This window comes from Callorhinus ursinus, unplaced genomic scaffold (genome assembly GCF_003265705.2).
Source record: "Callorhinus ursinus isolate GAN/ISIS: 27379988/994484 unplaced genomic scaffold, GSC_fseal_2.0 scaffold6, whole genome shotgun sequence".
Lineage (NCBI taxonomy): Eukaryota > Metazoa > Chordata > Mammalia > Carnivora > Otariidae > Callorhinus > Callorhinus ursinus.
In genome coordinates, this window is record NW_027397068.1 from 31,458,234 (window position 1) to 31,484,983 (window position 26,750).

Below are 26,750 nucleotides of genomic sequence, written 5' to 3' on the forward strand. Positions count from 1 at the left end.
TGTTTGAAGACCTTTATAAAATCAGTCAGAAAACAATACATACTTTGCTGTGAAAGGCAATAGCCACAATGTATTTTTTCTGTCAGTTTGGCTAAAAACATTTCAGTAAAATTACACTTCTTTGGCCTTTATTCTTCATTTTGCTTGTTCTTATTGTTTAGCCTACTTCAAAAAAACACTGTCAGTTAAGAGTCCAGAATGTGGACAAACCCTCATGCATGTTTCTTTTTCCTTTTCTTTTTTTTTTTAACATTCTTAGTTTATTGATCCTCTCATGAAAAATCTGCACAACCACCACAGATAAAGCCACTGCAGCATCTTTACTCCTTCTGTTGTCCAATCACCAGCTCACTTTTTGCCAGCACCAACGTTGGCTTTTGCAGTCCCCCTGACTTTCTTCATTCTGTTCTTGCGTTCCTTTTGCTGTTTTCTTGATGTCTTTTTCTTCTCATACAGGCCATGTCTTGCAAGTCTGTGTTTGGATTCATTTTTCTTTGCATAATCCAAGGAATCATAAATCATGCCAAAGCCGGTTGTCTTGCCACCACCAAAATGGGTTCTGAATCCAAACACAAATATGACATCTGGCGTGGTCTTGTACATTTTGGCTAGTTTTTCCCGAATTTCTGTCTTAGGTACCGTTGCCTTTCCAGGGTGAAGAACATCAGTGACCATCTGTTTCCGCTGAAGTAGTCGGTTAGTCATGAACTTCCTGGTCCGGATAGTTACTGTGTCGTTCATGATGGCGGCGAGGCTTCAAGCAGCCGGGGAGGAAAAGAGAACCACTCCTCATGCATGCTTCTTTGAAGATGTTTCTCCCAGCAGCCTGCCCACAGCTTGAAGGACTGAAGCATCTGCCTGTGTCTGGAGTTGTCTGCCTTTAGCTAATGTCCTGCTGCTTCAAACAGATGACATTTTCCTTAATTGGAGCGATTACCATAACTACTAGTAGATGGGGAGGATGTTTGGCCAACTCCAAAATAAATAAATGAACTCTGTGCAGATTGTCCCTGGGAATAGCTGTGTGACCAGTGGTCTCAGTGGAGGGAGACTCAGAGGCAGTGCCAACCACTGAGATTCCTTTTTTGTTTTTTTTATCAGCATTAATTGTTTATATTTTGCTTAGGGTAAAGTCTGTTTTTGGCTAGGGAAATGAAAACACAGAACCTTTCTCAGCCCACATTAACAACCATGGCACCCTCTCCAAGTGGCAGGGAGCCTTTTGTTCTTGGAAACCTTTATGGAACCTAAAGAAAGAATAGACTCAACACTGTTTGCTTGCTTACCTCCCTCAAGATAATTTTGTTGCTTTCTGATGTGGCTACTGTAACTGGAAATCCAAATCCTGGTCTGGAGGCTCAACTAAAGGATCTCTCAAAGCATAATTTGGATTCCATATTAGGTGACCTTGTGAGCTCAAATAAAAGTCCTGGCACTTTAATTTTTAAAGAAAGTAACAATATGAATTTTTAAAAAGCCGAAAGAGGCAATGGGTATTTGGTTTTTGATAAGATATTTGAAAATAGTTAACTAAGTCAGTAATGAAGCCATATCGAAGGCTAGAACCTTATAAGACCTAGGCAAATTTAACCTGTTCTGTGACCACAGATTACACCTGCCCCCATACCCCCATCCCAACCTCCCTATTTGGAGCCAGTCTCTTCCCCCAAGTAGGACTGTTGCCACCTCAGGGAAAGCAGGTCTCCCCTAGTTCCTCCACACTCCCACATAATGTTCTTTACTTCTATGCGGGGGGTATTTTTCTTTTGTGTCAATTTTCAGCAGGCTTTTCAACTTTAAATGTGTACTGTTAGAGACCTCAATTTCCATATCTGTGAATATGTACCTAACGGCAGAGCACATTGCCTGAGACCTTCAATTGCCCTTTGAGCCCAGATCTGCTCACACACCCAGAGAGCATGAGTGGGAATGGTGATCCAATAGAAACTGTTTCCTCCTTCAAGACAGGAAGCTCATCACCCAATTGGCAATTTCTCCCTTATTTATCTATTTGAAAGATCCTTCAGAAGAGCTTCTTGATCAACTGAAATATTGGATAACCTAGCTGAAAAGGTGAAACAGTCATTTGCTTTAGGACCTTCAAAATGCTGCTGTATTTTGACCTATTTTAATGAAGGCAGGGCATTTTGATTGTTTTGTTCATTGTTGTGACTGGCGACTAGTAGTATATGACTGGCACATAATAAGTGCCTGATAAATATTTGTTGATTGCATGTAGACAAAACTTCTCAGTCCAAAAGTTTCTCATCTCAAGAAGGTAAAGTTAAAGTTTAGGTAATAAAGTCTTGTCATATTGATGTGGAAATGCTGGGGTTTGGAGTGAACGGTCAAGAAAGAATTCTTGAGACGTCTTTGGTGCAAATAGGTGGTTTCATTAAAGCATGGGGACAGGACCCGTGGGCAGAAAGAGCCGCACTGGGGTTGTGATGGTTGACTGATCATATACTTTCAAGTTGGGAGGGGGTTAGGGACAGCACAAGCCTCCAAGGAATTTTGGAAACAAGGTTTCCAGGACCCTGAGGGGGCTAGCTATTGTTAGGAAAAGGTCATTTATTAATGTTTAGTAAACCCTCAGTCGTGAGACCCTTCGGATGTATATCAGTGGGCCATATGCTTGGAGGATGATTGTCAACATGTGTCTTGGGGGTAGAGGTAAAGGAAGTTTCGAAAGGAATTTCTATATGTTTAGAGTAGACTCACAGGATCCTGAGGGGTCAGGATAATGTTAAGCTAAGACTGAATTTTGTTTGCCTTTAGGAAAGTGTCAACATCAAGGCAGCTGAGCTCTCAGAGGAAGGTCACTCTGGTTTCAAGGACTTGTCAGTGGGCTGTAAGTAGTATGGAAATTTAACTTTTTCTTTTGCCTTTGTTTCCCACATCAACATGAATGGGGCAAAAAGTGTAAAAGCCAGACAATACAATTTAGAGGATTGCTTTTCTAATTCATCTTCAGTTTTCAAAGAAACTGCAGCTCAGAGCTTGTAAACCTGCTTTGAGCAAATGATGCTATATAGCATCTTCGTTTATATGGGAGAATGAGGGGAACCTGTTATTGAAAAATGGGCGGCCGGTATATTTAACAAAATAACTATAGCATGGCCAGAGAGTGGTATGCTGAGCATCTCATCGGATGTGGTTAAGACTAATGTTTGAGAGCAGAATATTAATGAACAATTAAAGAATATACCTAGATGAGAAAAAGGGAGCTCATAAATCAGGACACACTTGCGTGAATATAACAGAAAATTTATTTTTCTTTTCTTTTTATTTTTTAAAGATTTTATTTATTTATTCATGGGAGACAGAGGGGGAGAGAGAGAGAAGCAGAGGGAGAAGCAGGCTCCCAAGGAGCAGGGAGCCCGATGCGGGACTCGATCCCAGGACTCTGGGATCATGACCTGAGCCGAAGGCAGACGTTTAGCCATCTGAGCCACCCAGGCGCCCAAATATAACAGAAAATTTAATGTTTGAGGTTCCTACTCTCCCTCTCAATACCATCCATTTTGCACACATTGTTGATACCATGGGACATGAAAAATCCAAAGTAAGGACTGAAGCGGTTTAGTGGTTTCTAAAGAAAAATGGGGGCTGTAAAACATTTGACTTCTTCACTGACAGACTCATCGGAGGATCTGAACAAATCACAAGCTTTTAGGTGAAATGTTAGTTGATATTGGTGTTCAATTAAGAAAAAAATAGGGGGAGAATTGGTTGTCATCTTTGTTCTCTTTATAAGAAAGTGTGTGTGTGTGTGTGTGTGTGTGTGTGAGACATTCAGGCCTTTTAAAAGTTAGCTATCAACTAAATATTACATCCAAACACTTAGAACATTGCCTGACACAGAGTAAGCAAAATACTAGTGTTAGAAAAAATACAAAGCATGTGTTCAATAAAGCCAGTAACCAGCATACACTTTTCTGTCTGTAAGGCACCAACTCAAATGCTCCACACACATATCCTAGTCCAACCCTATGAGGCAGATCCTTACAACTCAGGAAAAAAAAACCCCGAGATCCAGAGTAGATAAAGGAATAAATAAATTAGCCAAGATCTGAATCTAGTTTCCTTGACCTCAAATCCCATGGAAAGTGAGACATGGAGAGAAAGTATCTTGCCTGAGATCACACGGCTATTTTGTGCCAAACCCTGGATATGAACCTAGGGTCGTTACTCTTTCTACTTGTGGTATAAGAAAAAATATATATTTGGTTTTTGTCCTGCTTCCTGGCACAGAGCTCCTAAAACTCTTGGAATTTCCTGAGTGATAAGACTGTCTTTTGTTATTCAGAATGAGCCCCTCTCCAGCAGATTTGAGTTTATGTTAATGAGGTGACTCTTGATGGGCCCCTAAGTAGCTTCAGGATGGGGGCTGGTCTGTCTGAGGTGGAAACTACGTGGTTCCAGGGTTGGAACTTTGAACCCCATCCCCTTCCTCGGGGAGGAAAGAGGGCATAGAGATTGAGTTCCAGTCACCAATGATTTAATCAATCGTGACTGTGTAATGAAACATACATAAAGTTCTTAAACCACAAAGGAGGCTTGTGGAGCTTTAGGGTTGGTGAACAACCCAGAAATGCACAGAAACTCTACTCCCTCCCATCTCCCCCTCCACACCCTGCCCTATACATCTCTTTAATTTGGCTTGAGTTATGTCCTTTAGAATAAAACTATAATTGTAAGTATAGCACTTCCCTGAGTTCTGTGAGTCATTGTAGAGAATTACTGAACCTAAGGCCACCCCTGAATTTATGGTTAGCTGAGCAGATATGTGAGTAGCCTAGGGATCCTATTTGTGGCTGGTTTCTGAAGTGGGACTTAATGTATGGACTAACTAACTCTGGGTGGTTAGTTAATGTCAGAAATGAAGTGATTGTAGGACACTCACTTAGCTTCAGAGAATCAGAGAAATGGTTGATATTTGGAAAACCAATGACCACTACACCATTTTAATTCTACGTTCTGTCATTTTTAAGATAATAAAATGGCCAGTCATGACTTGACTATTGGATTTATACATATTATGCGCCTGAAAAGAATTCCACTCTTTCCATTAGGATGTATGTCTATTCTCTTCAACTTCTCACTCAGGTCAAAACATAGCCAGAAGCGAAAATTAGTTTCCTTAGAAATCTTTTACGAGCTGATGGGCCTAAAGCATGCATTCTGTTTATCTGTGTTGTAATTCTGATTGAACAGTTTGCCACCACATGTAGGAAATCCTCTACTCTGTGAGAGTAAGAGGAAACACTGCTACGGAAAGTCCTGGATTATGAGTCTGTTTGCATTACCAGTTGTGATCTCTCTAGGTCAAGGGACAGCCAAGAAACTAACCTTGCTTATAAAATCCTTGAAGACTCCATTGGCCTTATGATGCTACCTAATATTTTGGGAACACGGTCATCACCCATACCACTTATGTTATGTTATGCTTATGTTTCCCTGACAGTGTATTTAGGCTAAAGAAACTTTCCTATATCTTTTCCCATCTCATCTCAATATGAGGTACTCAGTCTTTCCACTAATGTGGGAAAACCTGAGAACTCTGGATGGAGTAAAAATGAAAAATACATAATTAAGGGGACAAGCCGCAGAAGAGAACCTCTTCTCTCAGAACTTACTTGGCCACGTGGGGTAGGGGACAGGGACACAGCTGGCAAAACCGGGGTGGTCCTCTGATGGAATCTCCGATGTAACCATCTAGACATTTCTCACAGTGCTCCCCCGTCGTGTTCCGCTGGCAGTGCTGTGAGGCAAAAGATAGGAAAATTGACAAAGACACAAAAGAAATGCCGTACGCAACGTATCTGGGAACCAAACAGTACTCGAAGGAAAGGGGATGTCAGGCTGATGGAATTGATTGTGTGGTCAGAACTGGTCAGCACAAAATAGCCATGTTGGCCCCAGTCAGTCCTAGAAAGTGTGGACAGTGGTGGACGGCTTCATCCTGAACTTCCAGGTGTGCACTAGCAGCCTGAGGAGTTTAGAGTTTGCATGCAGAGGGGATAATTCATCGTCAGGCTGATTTTTCTGCTTAGAATGCCTGGTCATCTTTCAAGATCTTTAGTAGGCCTCGAAGCCTCCAGGAATTCCTTCTGATGTCCCCTCCCTGATCCTACCCCCATTCCACTACCCACATGGTACTATTATCATTGGCTCCCAACCTCAGCAGCCCTTCTGCTATACATTATGCCTCTCAGTACTGTACCAGCTCAAATAGAGTAGGTACTGAGTAGAACAGAGTCAACTCAGCAGTGACACGTTCATGGATTAATTTCTGCCAAGTACTCTAAAGAGGAAGTGATGCTAGTCTGATGGTTTTCTCCAACAGGACTGAACTGGATTGCACAAGGCAATGCCATTAGCACTGTAATATTTTCATCTTTACGTTCACCAGAGCGTATAAAAGTTGAATAGGATTTTCAGTGAAAAGTTATGCCATTAGAATTAGAATGTCATCCAAGAGGATGACAGCCTCTTGTTTGATCCATTCCCTTAATAACATCTATGCACAAGAGCTTCAACAGACACAACTGTTTTCAAACAGTGCTCTGTGGAAGCACCTAAGGAAAGGCAAGATGGAGCAGTAGCAAGGTGAACTCTGAGCTCTTGATTTTTGTCCTTGTGTTCTGCGGTGAAGTTCAAAATAGAATAACAAAACAGAAGAAAGGCTTCAAACATTTCACATGGGTTAACTAATTTAATTCTTATAATAATTCTAAGGTAAGTTACTATTTTTTACCCCATTTTACACATGAAGAGATGGAGGCACAGGGAGGTTAAATAAATTGCCCAGTAAATTGTCACACAGATGGAAGGAGGCAAAAGTGAGACTCAGACTCAGGCAATCTGGTTCCAGCAGCCAGGCTGTTAATTCCTGTATTATACCACTTCTCCAGTGGGTTACACAAAAGGCTCCTTTCCCCAAAGAGTCATAAAATGACTACATTAGAAGGTGTCATACTATTGTACCAACAGTTTGGACTTCAAATCAAAAGGGCAGAGTTCTAATGTGGGCAACAGGGTCTCATGGTTGAACGCTCTTTGGGCATTTGGTCAACCATTAGGTATGGACAATCTCTGGCCCCTGATTAGAATTATGTTAACAGAACAGAATTTAGAGGCCAGTTCCGAGTGCCTGACAGATCAATGAGAAACTGAAAAATAAAGTATGATGTACAGGCGACAGGTTGTTAACAAGTATGTCCCCCAGTTCTTAACACTGTATCCAGAACTAAGTCAATCTTCAAAAAATATTTGTGGGGAAAAAAGGAAAGAAAAAGTGGGAAAGGGTGAATTAATGTCTGGAGCACATAGAGGAAGGTAACAGGGACGCCAATCGGCTCAAAATCAGTGGCAATCTCACATTCCAGGGAAAACTAACAAGCCTTGCCCAATTACCAGGAATCTAAGCCATAAGCAACCTGGTATGGCTGCTCATAGGCTGAGGTCAAATTTGTCTGAGTCCTCGTTGGATGGACAAAGCTCATCTGTGCAGAAGAAAATAGGCTTGTTGGAAGATGTTAGATCATTCTTCCTGCCTGAAATGCCTATTAAGCTGCAAAAAGAAGCTGCCTCCTTATGGCTTGTTGGGTGCTTTGGACTCCTTGTCAGGGCTCTAATTCTGCCATGGCAACCACGGGGAAAAATTACCCTCCAGGGCAAAGCCACCAGATCTCCTGGACCTCTAAATGCTCAGGGAGGGAATGCTGACTTTCCTCATCTGCCTTCCTTTCAAGGGCTTGTTAGGGAATTCCCTAAAAGGCACTGATGTACATTCTGGAAGATTGGCAGAGATAGTTAGCACTGGAGGCAGGGACCAAGGGCCCTACTGTTTCTATTTTCTAGCCGGTGGACTTTGAACAAGTCACTTGACTCTTTGGGTCTCTATTCCCTATCTGAGAAATGAGACTCCAGTTGGGATGGCCTGTAAATTTTCTTCTAGCTCTGAAAACTTTTACTCTGGGATTGCAAATATGCCTTGACCTTCAATGCTCTGACATTTAAAAAACTAAAAAGAAAAATGACAATGACAAATAAGTGTGTCGTTGAGGGTGGGGGGAGAATTTATTTTTTAATAAAACTGACCCCACTTAAAAATGAAAAAAGCACTCTGAATCTTTGGCCAGTTGTTAAGAAAGCTACATGGAGACAGTGAGGCAGATAAGTGGATAGGTGTGAGGAATGGCATTTGGGCATCAGCTGTGGTTCTTCACATGAGAAATGCTGTCTGGATAACTTGGCCACAGAACCAGTTTAATGGAGGAAGAAGGCCTAAGAGGATCAAGTTGGCATTCATGTAGTTTGTCACATGATTATGCAAGACTATAGTCTACCCAGATCTGTGATTCCTGTGTCTAGGAAGGTCAAAACCATTCTCCTAATAACAGTAAGATTTTATTTATCTTTTGGACTCTCATTTTCTCATATGTGTAAGGTAGAGGCTGGGGCTTCTGGGGCTACATGACACGGACATATCACCACAGATATGAGATCCAGCTGTCTTCTCTTAAGCCAAACATGAACAATATTTTTAATTTGTAAAATATGTTTATATTTTATAAAAGCATATTACTTATGCTAATATGCAATGGATTTATTGCTATTTTCAAATAAATTAACAAGAAAAACTAGAGAAACTTTCAGTTTTAAATTCCCTTTTAAAAAAAGATTTATTTATTTATTATAGAGAGAGCGAGGTGTGGGTGCGGGTAGTGGGGAGAGGCACGGGGAGCAGAAGAGAGAAACTCGAGCAGACTCTGTGCTGAGCACGGAGCTCGATGCCAGGCTTGATCTCATGACCCTGAGATCATGACCTGAGCTGAAACCAAGAGTAGGTCGTTCCACTAACTGTGCTACCCAGGCGCACCCCTCCCCTTAAAGATCTATTTACAGTTTTATTTCAAATGCAGTAAATATGGATAATCCCCACAAACAAAACTCTTTGGCAACTTGAATAATTCTTATGAGCACAAAGGGCTCATGAGACCAAAAGCTTGAAAACTTCTGTTCTGTCTAGATCAGTGCTTCTTAAACTTCATGGTGCACACCAGTGCCCTGGGGTTCTTGTGAAAATGCAGATTCTGATCCAGGATGTCTGGGGTGGGGCCTGAGTACCTGCCTTTCTAACAAGCTCCCAAGTATCACCAGTGCTGCCGGTCTAGACTATACTTGGAGAAGCAAGCTCTAAATAGAAACACCTAGAATAAGTAACACTGTTTGTTAGTTCCTCAGCATTGGGCCTGAGCCTGAGTGTCTAGCATAAAGAGACCGTACATTTTACTGCAATGAAGAGTGACCCAAGAGTCTCATAAATTATAAAATTAAAGGTTTTTGCATTTGTTGGTTTGTTATTTTACTAATTCATTCATTCATTTAACAAGCCTGGATTCGGCTGGTATCACGACAGGCAACGAGTTGTGACTGTTATTAAAATGAAGAAGACCAGATTCATTTATGTGTCATTTTATGAAAAAGGCCTGGTTCATGCCTTTGAGTAACTCCCAGGCTTGTGAAGGAGACAGAGAGGCCAACAAACAATGATATAGTGTGCTAGGTGCTATGACTGAGGGACGTATAAAGGATACACCTACTATGGGACGAAGAGAAAGCAAAGGTTCTGGCTTTCCCTAAGAAAGTTGAAGACCTAATGGAGGTGATGACATTTGAACTAGGCCTTGAAGGATCAACAAGAAATCCCGGGTAGAGAGCAGGGGAGCACAAATTCAGACACAGACTCTGCATGTACAGAGTTAGTTTTGGTGGCAGTGAGCGGCTCAGTGGGGCAGGAATAGAAAGCCCTGGAAGAATTTAGAAAGGAGAATGCCTTGATCAGGTTGAAAGATGTCTCCACTGCTGGTAAGGAAGACAGATTAGGGGAAGGAGCGTCTGGAGCAGGGCATGATGAGTCATTGAGAAGTCATGGCTCTGGTCTGGGAGGGATGTTGTGGATGTGAATTAAGGCAGTGGGATGGCAGAGAAGAGAAGGGGCTTTCTCCGGGGTTGAATGTTGGGGAAGAGGAAAAGGAAGTTGATGAAGCCTCTGGGACATCTTAGTATTTGGCAGAATGATGCTGTCATTAATTGAGATGGAGAACATAAGAAGAGGAACACATTCAGGGTTGGAAGAAGAAACATGAGCAATGTATAGGGGAACTTATTTGCGTTCAGTTCCTATTATGTTCTCATGTGACTGGGCACAAAGCAACAGAAGACTCTAAATTCTTTGGATATACAATTTTCTGACTTTGTTTCAAAACTTCAGTTAGCATGGAACCAAATCCATCTCTGTTTGCAAAATTTGGGGGTTTCCAAGTTGCACTATATTGGAAAATTGTCAAAATTCTGATGTAAGAATTATGCACTTGATCTAGATACCAGCTTTATAGTTGCAAGTAAAACAGGAAAAAGAAGTCTCTATAACTCAATTTTTTCTTGCTCTGGGACGTCTAATGAATGTGCTGGTTTATTAATCACACATGTTTAGTCTTACAGGAACTTACATTGGTTGATTTCTGTCTTACACACATAATAAAGGAGAGTTTGAAAAGCATGAGAAAAATGCTAGTGTCTGCAGAAATTAGAGATGTAATATCTTTGCTTTCCTGAATGAAGTTTTAATTAGGCTTTGAGAGCAATAAAAAATTCATTAGCTTTCAATATATTGGATTACTTCCCTTTCTCCATTATGCTTAGGGTGGGGTAGAAGTCCATTTGAATATCAATATCTTTTTAACTACAAAATTACTACAGACAGTTGCAGAGAATTTAGGGAGGCATACTGTAAAGTAAAAAGAAAATAAAAATCCATCCATGTTTCCACCAGCCAGATAACAGCTTGATGGGCGTCTCTTTAGATTTCAATGATATTTTTGCTGTTCTTTTAATAGTTTTAAACCTGAATATTCTTATTCAGATTTAGAAAAAAAATTTTTCCTGCAATGCTGGGACAGACCCTGAAATCTTTTTAATTTTTCATTTGGTTGTCACTGAGCAGATAGGGATTTCTACATGTGTTTCTCTGTGCTGAGAAACACATGTAGAGGCTCCCATGGTCCTCATACCTTGACCTTTACCATATTGGTCATGTCCAGAAGCACTTTCAAGTAGGTGTTTCTGTTCCTACAGTCCTTCAACCCAACACAGTGGAAACCACTTAACCCAAATCCTAGAATAGTGTCTGGCACATAGGTGGAGCTCAAAAAAAAAAAAAAAAATGCTTATTTGTTAAATGGTTAGATGAAATCAATAGACCAACCAATCCTTAATCAAAAAGGAACCTGAGGAGCCCTGTTTCTATGGTAAACTTCAAGTCAGATTTTCTCCACTCTAGTTCTGGTCAGTGGGCTCCTGGCTTTCTCCTAATGATGAGAAGATTCTTTAGATGGGAACTGGCCTTAGTCAAGGCCTCTTCTTAATTCTCTGTACCTAGCCCATACACTTGGGATAAAATATGGGTTATTAGGGACCAAACATTCCTACCACCAGCCATTTGTCTGCTTTTACCTGTTTCTTCCCCTAATTCCTTTCTCATACCTCCTTCTGGAGCTTTCCTAGAGAGTCTGCCATGTCCACAGGAGTTGCCTGGCCTTTGGGGCCCTGTCTGGCTGACTCAGCTGAGAACGCTTTCCAGTGCATTCTAGTTCTGATAAGATGCAAGGTAGCTTTTTGGAAACACCGCACACATGTTAGATTTCATTCACGAAGCCACTTTTCACTTAGCCACTTTTCTGCGTTAGAAGAGTTAGTATCCCTCTTGTGAAGACAACTCTAAGTTTCTTTGCTATGTCTAAAATGGGAGCCTAACTTTGCCTACTCTGTACTTTATTGTCAAATGGCTTAGTTCCTTAAAATCAGTCTGTAAAATATAAGGTCAAATTGAAATTGGACATTGGAATGGAGGAAGAATTAGAAACACCTGGGGGAGGGCAAGGTGGAGGGAGGCATTATAAGCTTTCAAAATAAAAACAAAATTAAAATGAAATAAAAGGCCTTTTAATTTTGGCTGTGTGTGGAAGATGGGAGAAATGAGTTAGTCAGGCAAATGGTAAGAACTGATGGAAACCCAGGCCCACGGTCGGCTGCAAGGAAGTGTTCCTCTGACTCACTGCTTCTTCTCTGGTGCCCTGAGAACCAGATGAGCTGGATGGAGGAGCTACAGGGCAGGAACTGATAACCGGTCCCACTCCACCAGGAGGCCAAAGCGGGGATGCCAAAGGAAATAGGAAAATCTGAGTTTGATTCCAGTGGGATACCACTGGCAATACATTTACCACCTAAGTGACAAAATATTCTTTCTATGTTGGCAAGCCTCTCTGTTCACTACTTACATATAATTCAATACAAGTTACATCCTTTTTTGGTCTTTCTAAATTAAATGTATAAGAATATACATATATATATTTAGCTCTGGGAGATAAGAATGTGGGTGATTTTCACTCTGAATTTCATGTACAGTACATAGCTGTATTATTGTTTTGTTTGTTTTTTATGTTGAGCATATATTACTTCAATCAGGGAAAAAAGCTATTTCCATCTGTGTAGAGTTGGGGTGGGGGGCTCACCATTAGGATGAGTAGGATGGCTATTTCTTTCTTTCTTTTTAAAATATTCTGTCTTAGAACAAAGTAATTGCAGGAAGATGGGCTGTTTCCTTGAGTGGGCATGAGTTTACACCCCAGTCCATTCCCAAACTTTTATTAGAACTTCGTATGCCCAGGAGCTGTGAAGGAATCACGTGAGGACCGTCCTCTCAGAACTCATGTCTAGGTCATAGATAAAACCACAACAGTTCCTATGTAAGAAGAGTGGCTTTGTCATAGCTCTTCACAGGCACTTGCAGGAAGGACTTTTTAAAAATTTAATTTAATTTAATGTTTTTATTATGTTCAGTTAACCAACATATAGTACATCATTAGTTTTTGATGTAGTGTTCAGTGATTCATTGGTTGTGTATAACACCCAGTGCTCATCACCACACGTGCCCCAGGAGGGACTTTTTGCCCTTCTATTTCAGTCTTCCATCTTACTGGCTTCCTGATGGCAGCTGATGGGTCTGCCAGTCCCTATTGTCTTCTCTTTCAAAAAACCAGATAACAAAGAGCCTTTAATTGGTCAAATTATCAGAGATGTACATTATTAGTTCAAGTGCATCCATGGGATTTTCTTTTCAAATGTCACTGGGATTAAAATAACAGGAAACCGGAGATGGAAGCATTAGAAAGGGGCAGGCTTCGGCAGCTGCGTGTGCCTACACGGCTACAGAGGACATCCTGGATGTAACGGTTATTTAAGAAGATGGGGGGAGGGGGAAGACAGAAACACCAGGACTAAACAAACACTACAAAGAGATGGCCGTGTCTAGTGTTTGCCACTCCGTTCTCTCTGTCTCTAGAAAAGTGGCAACTGCTGGGTTCAAAGTAGATGAAATGTTCTAATTTGCATCTTAATGTAATGCATCTACAATGGGTAAAATAGCACCTCCGTGCGCACACCTTGGAGACCACTTACAATCAAAATGATCTGCTTAATAGGGATAATTATACTAATTTTGAGGTAAATAGGGTGTGTTTAATTAAGAATTCTTGTAGTTTATGCAAAAATACTCTTGCAGTTTTGGAAAGCCTCTTCTGCCTCATAGGATCTTGAAGAATCTAATTTTCCTGCCGTGTGGTATAGCTCCTGAAGGAAAACATGATCATAGGACATAAGTCTTTAGACATGCCTCCTAGGACTTCTACTAAAGTCATTTCTGGTAAATATTTCAATAGCCATTTTCACGAAGCTGTCAGTCCATTCAGTGAACACAGAAAAGGTACGGCAAGCCCTTTTTGCTAGAAGTCTCCCCAGTGTCCTCCACAAGTCTCTATGATACTTCAACAGGAGAACAGTTAGTTGGGGAATTCGTTGCAGTTAAGGGGAAAAAAGTCTTCTGGGGGCTGAAACACAGAATTACAAAGACCACAAGGCCAAAGTTTTCAGTTTTATTAGCTATTTGGGTCAAACCTTTTTTTTAAAAAAAACAAATCTTGGTCTATAGACCTATCTTAAGTTGTAAAATAAGCTATGAAACAACAGTTTTATTCTTCTGGTTTATGTAGATTGAAGCCAAACACATGGCAAACTATACTATTACAGAGGAATTTGGATGGATGATTTCCTCCTCTGTGTCCAGTTTTCAATCCCTTCACCCTTGGCCCTGTGGTCAGACACCAGCTGCCGAGGCTGCTAGGTCAGTTCCCTCTAGGAGCACATGCACCGTCATACTTACGCCTTGATGGCCACTTATAGTCACCAGTAGTTTCTATGACGTGTCTTACAGGAAAAGGTGAGGGTAAAAAGAGAGCTTGATTAGCTCTTTCCTAGGGAGCTCAGACGTGCAGGAAGAGTATTTGGTTCCCGCTGAAGATGCAGAAGCCCAGTGAAGTATATGAAAAGTGACAAGTGCCCCGACCTACCATACAGAATCCAGAGCCGTCCAAGCACTCATCAGAGTTACCGTTGCAGCCACAAGGCATACATTCTCCTGACTGGGCGAGAAAGAATCCAGCACCACATTTCTGAAACAGACACAACAAAAATATTGTCTTTATTGGAAAGACCTCTTTGGTCAATATTTTCTGACAAGATTAAGAGGAGATGCTAATTAAACTATTTAAATATTTCTTTACAAAATGTACTAGAATGAACCATTTATACTGTGATTCAGTGATGTATATTAATTTTTTTGGTTATATTCCCCCCTTTTTATTTTTTTAACTTTTCAGGGGAATAGGAACATCTTTAACACTGTCCTAATATTATAAGGAAGAATAAGAAGATTTTCGGGAACAGTGAAGGAGAAAGAATTTTTCTAATGTTTTCTAACCAAACCAAACCAAACCAAACCAAACCAAACCAAACCAAACCATGACAATTGGTGAGGATGAGGAATTGTTTCATGCTCCCTATAAATAAAGACTTATGGTTTCAGAAATTACTGGCTATAGCATAACCTCTCAGAGATGTGTCTTTCATGCTTGGGCTCTTAAAAAATTGTTTCTCTTCAGATCTTAACATTTGAAAGGGAGGGGTAGAGAAGTTAATGAGTTCTTGTACTTGTCAGGTCCTGTGTGGGTGCTGTTCCTATATTTCATTTATTCTCATAGCTCTGTGAGGAACACAATATTTTCACTCATTCTTATGATGAAATCATTATACCTAGAGGTGCTAAGTGGGTTGTGGTGATGTTAAACCATCTTGAGATGCACCAGTCAACCTGCTCAACGATGAATTGCCCCCCGCCAATGTCCTTTGTGCTCCAGTTGAGAAACTTTGCAAGATTGTTGCTGGTTTTCTTTTTTTAAGATTTTTTTTTTTTTTAATTTACTTGACACAGAGAGAGAGACAGCTAGAGAGGGAGCACAAGCAGGGGGGTGGGTGAGGGAGAAGCAGGCTCCTGGCTGAGCAGGGAGCCCGATGCGGGGCTCGATCCCATGACTCTGGGATCACAACCCGAGCCGAAGGCAGACACTTAACGACCGAGCCACCCATAAATTGCTGGTTTATGTGATTGGAGTTGTGAATATGTAGTTTATGTTTCTTCAGAATGTCTTAATGATGCAAGGAGGCAATAGCATTAGAGACCTGGAAGTCCACTCCCTGCCTGTCAGACAGATTCACTTCTAAAGAATTCCAGACAGATAAGGATCTGGGTTGTTTCCACAAACTTACAGAGTAGGAGATTTCACATCGCCCCCTCCCCCTCATTTCATTGACTCATTGTACTTTGTACTATCTTGACCACCAGGAAATTTTTCATTCTATCTGGCTGAAGTCCCTCTGACTGCTATGCAAACCCATTTCCTCTTGCTTTTTTCTCTGTAAAGAAAGAACCACTGAACACTATTCACAGTATAAAAACACCCTCAGTTTGGACCTGAAATCTAAAGTCTAATATATTCAATTGGGAGGAAGTTGAACAGAGAATAATGGCATTTGTCCAGAAAGAAAAGGTGAAGAAATTCCATCTTTCTAAGTGAGAGAAAGTAAGGCAGAGAGGGGACCGATTTCTAATTTATATTGGAGAGTTTGTGGTCGATAGGAAAGCTTTTTCTCAATTTCCACTAGGGAACAACAGAGAGGGAAAATTGCTAAAACGGCAGCAAGAAGCATTTAATATAGACCACCTAAGTTTATGTGTTTTTGAATTTTGTTTCAAAATATAAAAAATACTTGTTTAGGGCACACCTGGCTGGCTCAGTCTGTGGAGCATGTGACTCTTGATCTCTGGGTTGTAAGTTCAAACCCCACATTGGGTGTAGAGGTTACTTAAAAAAAATAAAATCTTAAAAAAAAATACATGTTTTAACCGTGGTGCAGTACACAGATATACGTATAACTATGTAAATATATAAGGATATACATATATATCAGAAAAAGATTCACAAAGCAATAATTAACCTATGTGCCATGTACCTTAAACTTCTCTATTTTATTAGAAATATATCCTTGTTATAAGACATAAGATTGATGCCGCATGAATGTGTTGCGTCCTGCAGTTTGGCATGAAGAGGGTTTTAATTATCAGAGGAATGGATAAGAATAGCAAGGGGCTTAGTTATCTCAGTAGTTTCCAAAACAGGGCTTTCTGTGATCTCTAACTGACCAGTGAATGGACATATGGGGAACCTCTCCTTCAGGAGTTCTGACGGAGGAACCAAAAAAAATCTGTATTTTTTATAAAATAAATATTATATTTAAAAATTACTTATTTAAATTAATGAATCCTTTTACTCCCTCCCCCGGCTTTATTGAAATAATAATTGACATTTAACATTGCATACGTTTAAGGTGTACAACGTGAGATTTGATACGTGTATATACTGCAAAATGATTACCAGCATAGCTTTAGCTAATACCTCTGTCATGTCCCACGATTACCATTTCTTTTTTGTGATGAGGACATTTAAGATGTACTCTCTCTGCAACTTTCAAGTATATAATACAGTATTATTAACTATAATCATTGGGCCATGCATTGGATGTTCAGAACTTGTTAATCATCAATCTTGTAACTGGAAGTTTGTACCCTTTGATAACCTCTCCCCATTTCCCCTGCTCCCCAGCCCCTGCGACCACCATTCTGGTCTCTGTTTCTGTGAGTCCCAGTGAGTGGGGCAAAGACTGGAGGTGTATTAGGAGGGGAAAAGCATGCTGGTGGTGGCAGGGAATCTGGTAGTGATGCCTGGAAACAGAATGTCAGAAGATCTACTTGTATTATCAGCTATAGTAAGGACCTGCCTCTGGCCCAACGTATCAAGTTTCAGTCAGGGTGCTCTAAACTGATACTAGTTTAAGTCTTTTAGGCATTTTTGCTGCTCTTTCATCTAAAGAAGACAAAGAAAATTAAGATTTGCCCTGAAAAATGCATCATTTTGAATATGACAGCAGTTAATCCCTTATGTCCTTGAGGGCTTAGTTAAATCAAGAGATTCATATTCAAAGCACAAAAATTCAAAAAAAATTGCACAACACAGAAAAAAATCCCAAATAGCCATAGCAAAAAAAATTTTTTTTGATAAATTCTGAATTTTAAAATAGCTTTGGATTTACAGAAGAATTACAAGGATCTGGTTTTGTTTTTTATTTATTTTTTTTAAAGTCCCCTGAAGATTCCAATGTGTGATTAAGGATTGCCCTAAAGCATCTCACAGTGCCTTGTTCATATTAATTGCTCCACAAATGCTTGTGATTTCAACAGTTTGGGACTAGGATAGGAAATGTGAAGCATATGTGCTGTTGGGAACCAATGGTTTATGCTGCTAATATAGCCGCTGCTCCCTACTAGGGCTGGACTTGGTCTCCAGTCTTTTTCAACACAGGCCAGGCAGCCACTGCCTAGACTGGACTGTGCTCAATGAAATCTCTATATTATGCCAAGTTTAGGAGGTGACTTCACCCAGAGAGTCTGTCATTATCCACTTACCCACTCCCCAGGCTAAGGCTCTGACCTTGTGTGAAATGGACTTGGCTCCAGTCTCTTAAACTGTGGCAGATGGGAAGGAAAAGGGAGGCAGGGATAGGGTCACGTGGCGCACCCTATGGAGAGGATGACGTGGGGCGGAAACCCGGCCAACTTCTTTCCTGCTGGGCTTTGTACACCTGAAAGATTGTGTTTTCTAAGTCATCTGTCCAGAGGGGAGCCACCATTTTTAAATTTGTGTAAAGGCACCATTTAGGCTAATGAAAGCCTTGGGCATAGGTGCTTCTGATGCCACTATGACATGCACCGGATATCTTGGACGCTCTGTGTTGCAGAACCTTAGAGGATTTCTTAGAATGGCAAATAATTAAGTGGTTCAAGAGAAGTTTGAGTATCCTCAAGGAAGAGCTCTGTAATGTTGTTCCTTTTATTTAGAAATGTTTTGTCATGGCTCCAGAAAGTTCTGTTAATTTTTACTAAATCTCTTCTTGAAATTCTATAGGAACTGGCAAAACTGACCTTTGTTATAACATTAAAAGGCAGATAATTTCAAAAATGAAAGCAGAGTTATTTTTAGTTTTGTTCCTGGTTAGCAATCTCTTGGCTTAGTGATTCTAAGACTTGTGTTATTTAGAGACTTTGAAATCTGAGTGGTCTTCCCACAGAGAAAATCGATGTCTGCCCGGTTTCTTTTGGAGTATTCTCCACAATTTATTAAATGAAGATGGTGTTTATGTTTATATATGTGTGTGTGTGAGCAAGAGAAGTGTTACAATCAATTTTTAGATGACACTGAACACTTTTGCCCATGTGAGAAGACCTGACCTATAGCATACAACTGTATAAACACATGGGTAGCTGAACTGAGAGCATTCAGAGGGCTTATACTGCTTGGGATGGTGCCTAGGCCTTAAAATAACAACAACAACAACAACAACAATAATAATAACAACAATACAGGGCCTATGTACCAAGCGTTGTAAGCCCTTCATCCACATTATGGTATTTGCTCTTTGTAACAACTCTGTGCATTAGGTGTAAGTATCTGCATTTTGGAAATGAACAAACTGCTGGTCAGAGAAGATGAGAAATGTAACCGGTGTCACACAGCTTTATAAGGAGTTCTAAATCCAAAGACAGATCTAAATTTTGTCCTTTCTCTAGTATAACATGCTACTTCTCATAAAAACAAAAAAGAGGTAGGTAGGAAGGAAGGAAGGAAGGAAGGAAGGAAGAAAAGAAAGAAAGGAAGGATACAAATTTATTTAATTGAAACTTTAATTAATTGAACATAAATATTTACCCTGTTTAAGTCACTGCACTGGTCATGTTGTGACCTCACCTCTCTCATTTGAGCCCACAATAGCCCTATGAAGGTAATAGCTGTCACCTACAATTTACAGATGAGTCTTTGTAGCTTATAGGGTTTGTTATGCAGACCAAGTAACACAGATGAGAAATGGTGGACCTAGGGTTTCGATTCTTTGTTTGACTCCTGGGTTTGAGCTCTTAACCATCTGGTGTACTGTTAATATATATTAACCCAATCCCTTTTATTGGACATTTAGGTTATTTCTAACTTTTTGCTGCTACAAACAGTCCAAAGCAGCTGAAATGGATAAAAATGTAAAATCTTTCCTTTAAACTCCAGAAAAAAAAATCTTAAAAAATGGATACATACTTAAAATATATAAAGTTACTAATATATGAAAATCATTGAATGGGACTATCTACTCTTTAAACAAATATTTCAGCCCAGTTATCATTTTGACTAATTACTTTCCACTAAATCATTTGTAGACTTTTTACAGCTCTCCTCATTAGCTACTATATTATTACAGCTTGACTCCTGCTTGAACACTGATTGGATTAATCAATAACATTTACTTCTGCCTTCAAAGACTAAAAGTGGAGATTGTCATTTGCTTACTTTGTTATCATCAGTATGGTGCCTGGCTTTGAGTAAAAATCAATGTGTGTACTTGACTAATTTTACATTTATAGAAATTAGAATTAGATGGAACTTTAGGAAGAAATTGGTATGGTGTACCCATATGCCACTTATATTTAAAGGAACTGGGAGTGACAGCATATGTCGATATTATTGCAGAAGGCGTTATTTCCAGAGGTCATATGATCACAATATTAATTATTACACTAATTATTTCATAAGATAATAGAACAAAGTGAGACTGTTTCTTAACAAAGAGGATAGCATTTATACAGCTGATTGATAGTTTTTGTCCTCATATGAAGAAGTCCTTTGAGAACAGTGACTGAAACTAATAATATTGTCATCATACAGAACATTTTTTGAATTTTCTTAAGATTCTGAAGTCATGCTTTTTTGAGGTATAGTCCAGTCTGCATCCCTTGAGTGTAGTAAACTCAAGCTAAGTAATACCATTTTAGGTTAAAAATGTTCACAAAAATCTCACTGGGTTTTCCAAATATTGTCACAGAGGAGCTAATTAATTGGCCCAAAGTCACTACTTTTGCATAGATATTGAATCTCTAGAACCTTCAGAATTTCTGTTGCAAAGCTTGACAGACTAAATAATTTAAATGCTCAAATAGCATTCTCTAGGAATCTGAGGTCCTCAACCACCCATTAAAACAAACAATGGTAAAAATGGATCAAATTTAGGAGTCTGAAGTTGTAATGTGAGACCCATCTTGAGATCTCTCTCGGAGAGAATCAGACCCTAATCTCCAGCTCCAACAAATGACCATAAATTAATTATAATAAAATTCCATTACAAAAAGCATACTGTACAGCCCTGTGCCTATTCTAATCACATCTAACCTATAATAAAGTAGTCCCCACCTTATCTGTGGATGATACATTCCAAGACTTCCAGTGGATGCCTGAAATTGCAGACAGTACTGAACCCTATACGTACTATGTTTTTCCCTATACATACATACCCATGATAAAGTTTAATTTATAAATTAAGCACAGTAAGAGATTAACCACAATAATAAAATAGAACAATTATAACAACATACTGTAATAAAAGTTATGTGAATGTGATCTCTCTCTCTCAAAATATTTTACTGTACTGTATTCACCTGTTTTCTTTTGGATGATGTGAGATGAAAAAAATGCCTGCTTGATGAGATGCAGTGAGGTGAATGACGTAGGCATTGGGACCTGACAATACATCAGAAGGAGGATCATCTGCTTCTGGATGGAGGTTGACTTCAAGTAGCTGAAACCACGGAAAGCAAAATACTGCACAAGGACGGGGAGATCACTGTAGAAATTTGCTTTGTATCTTCAACCAAGGATTTGCAAACATTTTACAAATATCGACTCATTTTGCTTTCTGAATTAGACTTCTAGAATTTTGATTCATCAACTTTTGCTTTAATTTACTGAGGCTCGATGTAGAAAGTATAAAAAAAAAAACAAACCCAAATCTCTCTGAATTCATTCACTTGTGTCCAGAGTCATTGCTACCTCCCAAATTAGTGTTCTTCAAATTTAACAGCCCACATCCAATTCTCTTTCTGCTTAGGTTTTTGTATGTATATAATGACTCTACTTTTCTCCTTGTTTCCAGGCAACAATGATTTTAGCTCTAGTTTTAGTTTTAGAGAATTTCATTTTTTAAAGTGAATAATAAAAGTCACCTTAAGATTGAATATTATGCTCACTTAAAAGCTAAACCTTTGTGCCTTTACACTGAGTCTGTGGGTCTTGCACAATGCTGACTTCCATCTGCTTAAAACTTGGGCAGACCTAAGAATCAGTATTCAGAGGCTTTTAATAGGGACCAATGGTTCAATTTAATGTATTTAAAAATACCAATTTAGCCTTTGCTGGGGAGGAGTGACATCTGAGAACATATGAATTTATGACATGGGTAGGCATCTCACAGGCTATTTTTTCTGTGTCTATAAAAATAAAAGATAAAGTATCTGGGATGGAAAGCAGTCCTGACTTAAGCTATTGGTAACATTTGACTCTGTATTTTTTCAGGGAGGGCTTAACACATCCTGTTTGTTCTTAGACGAAGCTACGTCAAAGTGCCAAAATAAGTTAAAGGCATTATGCAATGTGTAACAGTTAGCAAGAAGTTGACCTCTTGATTGATTTTACTTGAATGTGGACAGAATTACCCCATGGATCCTCCCTTGGGTCTCTTTAAGCTCTTGTTTGCATAATTGAAATTCCCTACATTTCAATAGGTGAAGTCAATTTTTAGATTTTGACAGTGATTTCACCATAGCTTGATTAGGAAAGTAGTTTCAAAATTCTTCAGAGGTTTATCCAGTTGAAGGTATTTCTTCTTATAGTTGGCGTAAGAAAGCTAGGGCATCACTAAACACAAACTGGGGTGCCAGTTTCTCCTAGTTGGCTCTTGGAGCTATGGTTGTGCTTATTGCTTGGGACCCATGTCTGCCATGCCTTGGCCAGCGTGCCAAACACTCCAGCTCTCAATACAATCACCAGTGAAATAGAGACAAGGATTTAGGTTCTGAGGAATTCTGAGAAGCACAGAGCTGTCTTGACCAGAGTTAAGGCAGGTCCTTTAATTCTGTAAAGTGGAGATGTATTTATCACGCCATTTATGTTGCATCAGCGTGGCTATTCCTCAGCACTTTTTATGGGCTTCTTGAGTATTCCTTTGGGCAGGGAAATCAGTGCTCCACCCAAAGATCTCAAATAACTATTTACACACCCTGTACTCCATCGAATGTTATTCGGACTGGAGATACTAACAGACTCGGGCTGTGATGAACTACGTCTCACTCTTGGCTCTCTTTAGTTGTGTAACTAAAAGGATCAAACGAGAAAGTTTAGAGCCCTAAAGCCATAAAGATTTTCTTTTTGAAGTGTTGGATTTGGGCATGATTATGTTCATTAATACTGATGAAAATTTCTTTAATCGTCTCCTTGAAAAGTTACTTTAAATACTTCGTAAGTTGCTCATTTGTAGTAGCGATTGTGCTTATATAACATAATGGGGCATTAGTGGTGTCTTTTTGCCTTTGATTTTCTTGAAAAAATCTGCTAACATCTGGCTTTTCTGCTCTGGGTCCTCGTCACATCATCTCATGTAACTTGTTCTTTTCACTCCCCGCCTTCCGAGCTACGGTTACACAACATAGCCTTGGCCAGATTTTTTTTTTTTTTAATATCTCAGAACTGACTCAGTTTTATTTAATTTACTGGGGCAAATGCCATGGACACATTTCCAAGAAAGGAAGAGATGTGGTGTAGAAGGGCTAGAAGAACAAGCAGAGAGGAATGACTTCAGAGTTACAGGCATTTGGGGGATTTTTACATGACTCCTTCACCACTTGGCAGGAATCAATGTTGTGAGATGACAGACATTTCTGTCATCTTCCACTGGGTTTTTATGAATAATAACAGCTAATATTTATTGACGGACACCAGGCACGGAGTTAAGTGCTTTTTATAGGCATTCCAATGTGGTCATCACCCTTTAATGGCCCCATGGTCTTGCAAATGTCTGACTAAATCGCTTTTTCTTTTCACAAGGATTCGGGAGGCTTAATTGTCTATAAACTTACAGTGGCTTCCTTTCAGTGAGCCCAGGGAAGGCGGTAGTGCTTCCTTGGGCAGTTTGACTGGTTGGGATGTTCCATCAGTTTCCTTTGCTAATAAATGTGCCTTTTCTGTCGTGAAGCCGTCCCAGTTCTTCAGTGCTACCCTTACCCTGGATCGCTCAAGACGCAAAGCACAAAGGGACTGGCAGTCCTGTTTTTCTCTCCTTATGCTCTTCCTCACGGGTTTATGCATCACTGCAGAAATGCTACTGTGAATTAGTAGGAAAGGAGAAATACATCCCCAAACCTCTACTGTACCCATTTATTCTCAGTAGATAATCTTGCCTCCTCTTTTAATGAGAAAATGGAGGTCATTGGGTGGAAAAGCTCATACTATTGTTCTTCTCCTCAAAATTCATCTTAATCTTTTTTTTTTAAGATTTTATTTATTTGAGAGAGAGAGCACATGGTGGGGAGGGGCAGAGGGAGAAGCAGACTCCCTGCTGAGCAGGGAGCTTGATGCAGGGCTCATCCCAGGACCCTGGGATCATGACCTGAGCCGAAGGCAGACGCTTAGCCCACTGAGCCACCCAGGTGCCCCTCATCTTAATCTTGACTCATTCTAATTTCCTCTGCTCATCTCGGAGGAGATAGCACTCTTCGTATTAGAAGAGATTAGCCCTCTCTCTGTGCTCTGGGACCCATACAACCTGACCCTGTGCCATCACCTGGCCTCCTTCTCTTACACACCATCCAGCAATTTCACCCATAGGGTGAGGAGGCAGAGCATAATTAGGTTCTGGGTCCCGTGGTGGATGAGCTGTGACTTCTTCCTTGGGGCTCAGATTCTAGGAACACCTTCCCTCAGCTCTACCTCCTTTTCATTCTCCTCCTCTTTTGCTCAGCCAAACTTCACAAGTGAGAGAATTCAATCACACTGGCTCTGCTTTCTTCATGCCAACCCATGCCTCTATCCATTGCCTGGCTTCTGTTTCCATTGTGTCACTAAAGTGCTGCCAGAGGACCCAGCACAGAGCTGATAAAGCTGTTGGGTGATGTCTTTGTGGCTTTGCGTTTCCAGTCTTACTTGTTCTCATTCTAGTACTATTTCATTTCATTTCTCATTTCAACGTGGTTGAAATTCCCGCCTTGAAATTCTCTCTTCTCTTGGTTTCCAGGACAACTCTGCCTTCGGGTTTTTCTCCTGCTTATCTTTCTCAGTATTTTGGGGGTTTGGGGGAGTGGCAGGAGGGGAGGGCTGTTCATCTTCATCTGCTGCCTCCACACTGTTGATGTTCTCCAGGATCACCTCCTTATAGCTCTTTTCTATCGACACACTTTGTGATGTCATTTGGCAGTAATGTAAGTTTTGGAAATGCTTCCACAAGAATGAACTCGGCAAAGATCAGAAAATGGTTTGCACACAGAATAACATTTAAATACCCAAGTTCTGTCTCTTCCTTTTCACAACCCCTGTGCTATCATTGTTTATTTCAAATCCATGGCTTAAATGGAGACGGATGGAGTGCCACAGAGCTTAGAGTCTCAAGTCAGAAAGGGCCTTACACAATTCTGAACTGTTATAAACTTACTCTCTAAACTAATACCTCCATCTGTACTAGGGGGGCTGTAGGACTGGAAGTTCCCCGAATTAATTTCTATGTAGAATGCAATGTTTATTAAAGGTTAAGTAATTGGAATGTGCAAATTTGAAGCTGACATATTTGTTATATTATTTAAACTCAACAGTAACTGCAGCAACTGTGTAGAACTTAGACAACAAAAGATTTTTTTTAAGGGAGGAGAATTTTCTCATTGACATTGTTTAGAAATGCTGGCACATGAGGATAATAAAAAGCAGACTGTGGTTCAGCAAGTTTTATCATTGTTTTAAAATTCTCTCTACACAAAGTGCCTCTCATTGCCTCCACCTGGGTTAGACTTTTCCCACGTCCAGCCACCCTTTGTATGCTGGACCTCATAGAGTTTATACTCTATCTCTGAGATGCTAACCAAGATGAGTCTTCCCCCTTGTTCCCACTACCACTATTTAGTTCAGGATTTTGGCGTTTCTCTCCTGGATTATTATAATTATCTCCACCCTACTCTCTGGGTCACCAGAACTTCTCCCTTCCAGTTCATTCTTTATTGCCAGAATTAAATTTAAGAAAATTGTAATACGACTTGTTTACCTCAAAACTCCCAGTGGCTCTTCATTCATTGCCTACATGAGTACATAAAATTCTTTAGCATGATGTACAAGGCTCCTTTTTCATACTCCAACCCCAACCCGTCCTTTAGGGTCAACTTAAACACTGCTCCCTCTGCTCTACTTAAACTACTGGTTTCCTTCCTTCCCCCAAATATTCTTTTGACCACCTTGACCTTGCCACAAGAGGCTTGCAGTGTCTTTCTCCCTTCCATCACTTATGAATCCTTTCCTTTGTCTCAGACCCAGTCGCTTTTCCTCTGTGTTCCCATACCACTCTGCACATATCTCATTAGAGCACATGGAACATACTATTACAGTTTTTAATTTGCACTCCTGCCTCTCTGAAATCACTGTGAGCTCTTTGAGAACAGGAATAGTGCCTTGTTCATCTTTGGATCTTCATCACCTATCAGAGTCATTAGCAAATAGCAAGTAGATTTTGAAAATATGTTAGTTGAAAAAAGTAGATTTGAATCTGTGAAGAATGAACAAAATAAGGGCATATAGTGTAGAAACTTTGGAGAGCATTTGGACAAATCTCACAAGTGAAGATCTTCAATCATGAATGAATCTTTTAAATATAATATTGAGAGTAAAAAGCCAGCTGCAGAACAGAAACACTACATTTATACGACATTTAGAAACATGCAAAATAATATTATACTGTACATTATGTAGGGACACCCACATATAAAGAAAAGTATAAGATATGAATGGGAATCTAAGAAATCAGGCTGTTTAAGGGTAAAAGAGAGGAATGGGATGGAGGAAGGAGATATATATAGGCAGTATTTTATTTCTTAAGCTCTATGGAGGGCACACAAATGCTCATGAAAGAAAAAAAAATGAAAGAAAAACAAAAGATCCCACTTAGGTTGCCTGGATATTGGATTTCCATGTCTAGACCTGGTGAGGTCTCTAAAACATCATCTCTGGGAAGTGACTAATGTGGTCTTGACAATAGATTCAGATGCTTGTGTATAATTTCCCTAACTTCCTTGTTATTCACTATGTACCGTGATCATTACACAGAGTTAA

General features: G+C 39.9%; 1 protein-coding gene across 1 annotated transcript in view; it reads right to left on the reverse strand.

Moving 5' to 3' along the window:
- The window catches only part of LAMA4 (laminin subunit alpha 4), a 147,553-nt gene that overhangs the window by 96,739 nt on the left and 24,064 nt on the right, over positions 1–26,750 (reverse strand). The window contains exons 2-3 of the mRNA XM_025864441.2: positions 14,475–14,576; positions 5,640–5,764 (exon numbers count right to left, since the gene is read on the reverse strand). Of these exons, the coding sequence (XP_025720226.1) occupies positions 5,640–5,764; positions 14,475–14,576 (227 nt within the window). The remainder of the gene's footprint in view (positions 1–5,639; positions 5,765–14,474; positions 14,577–26,750) is intronic.